The 5,359-nt window shown below is 37.3% G+C and overlaps 1 protein-coding gene across 1 annotated transcript; it reads right to left on the reverse strand.

The window, feature by feature from the left end:
- Positions 1–1,221: 1,221 nt before the first annotated feature.
- LOC131061850 (receptor kinase-like protein Xa21) lies at positions 1,222–5,043 on the reverse strand. The gene is made up of 2 exons (XM_057995716.2): positions 1,943–5,043; positions 1,222–1,857 (listed from the first exon to the last, which is right to left on the reverse strand). The coding sequence occupies exons 1-2, from the start codon at positions 5,025–5,027 to the stop codon at positions 1,421–1,423; spliced, it is 3,522 nt and encodes a 1,173-aa protein (XP_057851699.2). The 5' UTR covers positions 5,028–5,043; the 3' UTR covers positions 1,222–1,420.
- Between the last annotated feature and the right edge of the window lie 316 nt (positions 5,044–5,359).

Here is a 5,359-nt window from a genome sequence, read left to right on the forward strand (position 1 = left end):
GCAATTGCAATCAATGTTTAAAATAAACATACACAAAGAAACCATACATTTCACAAGTTTACTCACTATAAATGGATTACATAATTCCCATTGATTTCAATAGATTATACAAGTATTCACAAGACTCATCTTGCAACTTGAATTGAGTTTGATGGAGGTTAAGCAATCAACTTTTTTCAATTAATCACCTCATGATAACCTTGTATCAACATATTTAGGTGAAACATTAAACATATTTGAACCATAATAGGATAGCCAAAACACAAACTATTCCATATAATATAACTAATAACATAATATCAAATCATCACATTTAACTAGAAATAATCTATTACTAAAATGACCCAGAAATCAAGATGCAAAAATGAACAATAATCTACTATGATAAACTAGACACTATAAATCAACATGACATATGATAGAAATAGAAATAGAAATAGAAATAAAAATAGAAAAGATCATTAGAAACCAAATGCCTTGATAGAAATAGAAAAGATCATTAGAAACTGAAGTAATAGTATATACTATATACAACAAAACTATAAGCAAGCTAAATCGCACACAACTCAAGCCCTTGCAAAAAATAAAAAGCAATTTTTCATATTTTGTTATCTCCTTTTAAAAATTACTTACTTTTATCTCAATTTCAAAAGGTTACATGATGGCGTACCTTTTCCAACAAGGGACCAAAGAAAAGTAAATTCCCAACTCTAAAAAAACTTAAAAAACCTTCATAATCTATTTACCTTAAATTCCATTGGGATGATATTGTTTACGACAAATTATCCTCATCAAATTGGATCAGACAGTGAGATGCATATTTCTATTACATTGCCAATCAAAACAGCTTGCCAATACTACAGAAAATCCAAAGACTAAGGTAATATTTGCCAATTTATAGTAGTTATAGATTTCTAATGCAATTGATATAATTTTAGATGTATCATTTTGCTCGATTAAAGGATAAATGCTTGTATCTGAATATAGGTCCTAAAATTTGAATGAACCATGCTTTCAAGCTATTCCATACTATTCAAGTAAATTCGGAAATAGATTAGTTTCAAATTGTTGTTCATAATTTGTTCTCTGTAGGCATGAGTATTTCATAGTTGTTATAACAGTTGGTAGATCTCATCTATTCGATCTTCTATAATTAGTATCGAGGAGACAGAAAAAAATAATGTTCCTAGTATTCTTCGTATAATGAGAGGAATTGCCAAAGTTGTTAAGATAATACACTAACCTTTTGCGACATCCATATATATGTGTCAATACCTGCACAGGATATGGAACATCTTACTTGTTTAATGAATTACAACATAACCTGAGAATTTTGCATAAAAGTATGCAGAGCTTGTAAAACATGATAAACTTATATCTACCATAGAAAACCAAAACTAGTTGATGGAACTCAAAACATCTAAAATGTAGAACTTTGACTATCTGATACTGATAATCCAATGGGATTGATGTTGCGTAGGAGGTCTGATATAGAAGATTTTAAATTGGAAGAAGCTGCGTTTCCTGTCAAAGATCTCTTGAGGTTCTCCAAGGCCCTAGCTACATCTCTCATTGAGGGTCGTTCTCTTGGCGATTCATTGGTGCATAGCAAACCAACATTAATGAATGAAAGAAGAAATCCATTCTCTTCCATGTTTGCATTCACATCCCTTAGCAACCTACTATCAACAACTTCTGCCACTCTATCTGGAAAAGATGACCTCACCCAGTTTTGCAAGTTCAGGTCTCCCATAAACATGTCATCACTTGGCCTCTTCCTTGTAACCATCTCTAATAATAGAATTCCATAACTGTAAACATCTCCCTTTATGGAAACACCCCCGCCCAATCCATACTCTGCAACCAATTTTGTTCACGACATTCTTTAAAAACTATTAAGGGAAATGTTACTGCCAATATAAACATAATTCAAAAACATTACCTGGAGCAATATAACCAATAGAGCCCTTGAGTGCAAATGTTGTTGTACTCTGTGAATATGTGGAATTTGGAGTGGCAATTAAACGGGATATGCCAAAGTCAGTCACAAGGGCTGTCATGCTGGCATCCAGGAGCACATTGCTAGGTTTCAAATCACAGTGAACAATTTGCATAGGACAATCATGATGTAAATATTCCATGCCATGGGCCACATCTAAAGCAATGCTCAAACACTCACTCAATCCAAATTTAAAAAAGTCCTGATCATCTCTGTCAGGGTGCAAATGCTTTTCCAGGCTCCCATTTGATGCATATTGAAGAACCAAACCTTTCAAGCTAGGGTAGTAGAATGCACTTGTGATTCTGATGAGGTTGCGGTGTCTGATCCTCCCTAACACTCTGCATTCTGTATTAAAGCTCTTATGAGATTCTTCATTATCTAAATTAAGAGCCTTGATGGCAACTATTTTACCATCCCTCAAAATGCCTTTATAGACTGATCCAAAGTTACCTACTCCAAGCAAGTTTGACTCATCAAATCCAGATGTTGCAATGACAAGATCTTGATAAGAAAATTTTTGATAGACGAGCCTTTGAAAGAAAAGGTTTGAGGGATGCAATAGTTTTCTTGAAAGTTTATGCCTCCATAGCATTCCTATAATGAAAGATACTAATATTAGAGCAATGGTTCCAACAACTGATAAGACTATTTTTTTCATCAGTGAATGCTTTTCTTGAGTCAGATTTGGGCATGGAGGCAATGAATAGGTTCTTGGTCCACAGAGGCCAAGGTTTCCACCAAACAATGTTACAACAGTTCTATTTGGAAACAGCCCTTCATCTGGAATTTGACCTGACAAATTATTGAAAGAAACATTCATGTAGTTAAGTACTTTTAGTCTTCCAAAAGACATTGGTATCGAACCTGATAAAAAATTGGCGGAAAGATCCATTTCTTGGAGATTTTGTAATTTGGACAGTGAATCTGGTATTGGACCTTCAAAGGCATTATGAGACAGATTTAGATGCTCTAATGCTGTGCAGCCTCCTAGAGTCTTTGGAATTACCCCAGTAAGTCGATTTCTAGAGATGTCTATGGCTTGAGCCATTACAATTTTACTCATCTCTTGTGGTAAGAACCCTTGTAGGGAATTCGATGAAAGATTGAGGTAGAATTGGAGGTTTTTAAGGCTCGCAATGACTCCACGAGGTATTCTTCCTCCTAGTTTATTGTAAGAGATGTCAAGGAGCTCCAACTTCTGACAGCCTTCTAAACTGACAGGGATCTCCCCTGATAAGTTGTTATGCTGAAGATAAAGATATCTTAGTTGTTGGGGGCTACAGAGTGAATCCGGTATTTTTCCAGATAACTGGTTCTGACCAACATTTAGGAGTCCGAGATGTTGCATTTGACCTATCTCACTTGGAATGCTTCCATCTAATTTGTTCCCATTCAGATGCAATCTTTCCAACATACGCAATCTTTTAATTTCAGAAGGAATGTTGCCTCTGAAAAGGTTATTGCCTAAATCTAAGTAGGTTATATTTGTCAGATTGGCAATTTCCTGAGGTATGGTTCCGCCTATCATGTTTTCTGATAAACTCAAATGAAAGAGATTGGAAGACAGTTGGCCAATGGATGGAGGCAATACACCAGCTAGACGATTTTCTGACACTGATATTGCTTTCAAGTGGGAGCAATTTGTGAGAGCATTCAGAAAAGCCAATGTGTTTCTGCTCGTACTAACAAGTTGATTCTGACTTAGTTTAAGCAGGGTAAGGTGTCTCAATTTACCAATCTCCATTGGCACCATTCCACTGAGCCAGTTTTGGCTTAGTATAAATACTTTGAGACGGGAACAATTTCCAATGGACTTCGGTATGTTTCCACTAAGCTGATTTGCCCATAAACTGAGGTATTGCAAATTGGAAAGCTTGGTACCAATGTCCCATAGAATATTTCCACTTAGCTGGTTATTAGATAAAGCTAATTCATTCAATTTTGAAAGATTTGTTAAAGAGGAAGGAATGCTGCCTGACAGGTGGTTTTCAAACATGTAAAGCGTCTGGAGGTGAGCGAGCATGCCTAGTTCAGGGGGGATGGGACCATGAAGACTGTTTTTTCCCAATTCTAAATCTGTCAAGGCAGACAGATTTCCCAAAGAGCTAGGAATGGTTCCTTGTAATTGATTGTCGACCACCCAGAGTACCTGCAGACGGTGAAGTTGGCCGAGTTGAGGTGGAATGAGGCCTGACAGCTGATTCATATAAAGAGAAAGCTCCTTTAGTTGAGGCAGGGCTCCCAATTCAGGGGGAAGGGTTCCTTGTATTTGATTGTCGTTCAGCCAGAGTACCTGCAGACGGTGAAGTTGGCCCAATTGAGGTGGAATGAGGCCTGATAGCTGATTCATATAAAGAGAAAGCTCCTTTAGTTGAAGCAGGGTTCCCAATTCAGGGGGAATGGTACCTGTGAGATCATTTTCACTCAAATATAGTCTAACTAAGGAAGACATATTTCCTAAAGCACGGGGAATGGTGCCTGTGAGATTGTTTACTCCTAACTGAAGATACTTCAGGCTTGTGAGGCGACTCAGCTCAGGCGGAATGCTGCCACGCAGTTGATTATAAGAGAGATCCATGTCATACAAACCGCGGCAAGCGGAGAGAGTGGGCGGAATGGTTCCTTTCAATTGATTGCGGTAAAGCCAGAGTACCTGCAGACGGGGAAGTTCACCGAGTTGAGGTGGAATGGTGCCAGCGAGGGCATTGTTGGAGAGATCTAGGGTTTGAAGAGAGGAAAGATTCCCCAGGACAGGAAAGATGATACCTTGTAAGTTCATGCTGGATAAATTGAGGCTGAGGATAGAGTGAGAAGAGCTATTGCAGGTAACGCCAGTCCAATTGCAGAGGGGTAGAGAGGAAGTCCAGTCGCGCAGTGAAATGTTATTGTTCGAAATGGCAACTTTGAATTGCAATAGCAAATGTTGTTGTTGTTGTTGTTGAGAGATATTAATGAGAGAGTGAGGAAGAGCAGAGATTGAAAAGATGGAAAGCATGATCAAAGGGAACAACAAAAGAGGAGCCATGGTAGAACAACGTAGAACAGAGCAGAACCGGGACAAGAACAACAGGAGACACACAAGGCAATCATAAATTATAAAAGAGGAGGACCAAGTAAAAGTAGTTAATATTCTTAAGTATATTATTATAAGTATAAAGTATTACATAACATTAACTAGTAATTGCACCTTGTGTGCAATGGGTATGCTGAAGAGGTATGGAAGATCAATGGGAAAATTTGATCTATTTTTTGCATATGTTTATGTAGTATATTATGGGGTAAGGAGATAGAGATAAAGAGGAAGATATAAATAAATATAGAGATGGAAGAGATGGAGAAGGAGAGAGAGGTAAAGAG

The sequence above is a fragment of the Cryptomeria japonica genome, chromosome 3, assembly GCF_030272615.1.
Source record: "Cryptomeria japonica chromosome 3, Sugi_1.0, whole genome shotgun sequence".
NCBI classification, from domain to species: Eukaryota; Viridiplantae; Streptophyta; class Pinopsida; order Cupressales; family Cupressaceae; genus Cryptomeria; species Cryptomeria japonica.

Bases quoted from the DNA above. Each gene is read 5' to 3' on its own strand.
- LOC131061850 (XM_057995716.2), bottom strand. From the start codon at position 5,027: ATGGCTCCTCTTTTGTTGTTCCCTTTGATCATGCTTTCCATCTTTTCA. The intron at 1,858-1,942 runs GTAATGTTTTTG...AATTGGTTGCAG, and splicing joins TATTGGTTATATTGCTCCAG to AGTATGGATTGGGCGGGGGT.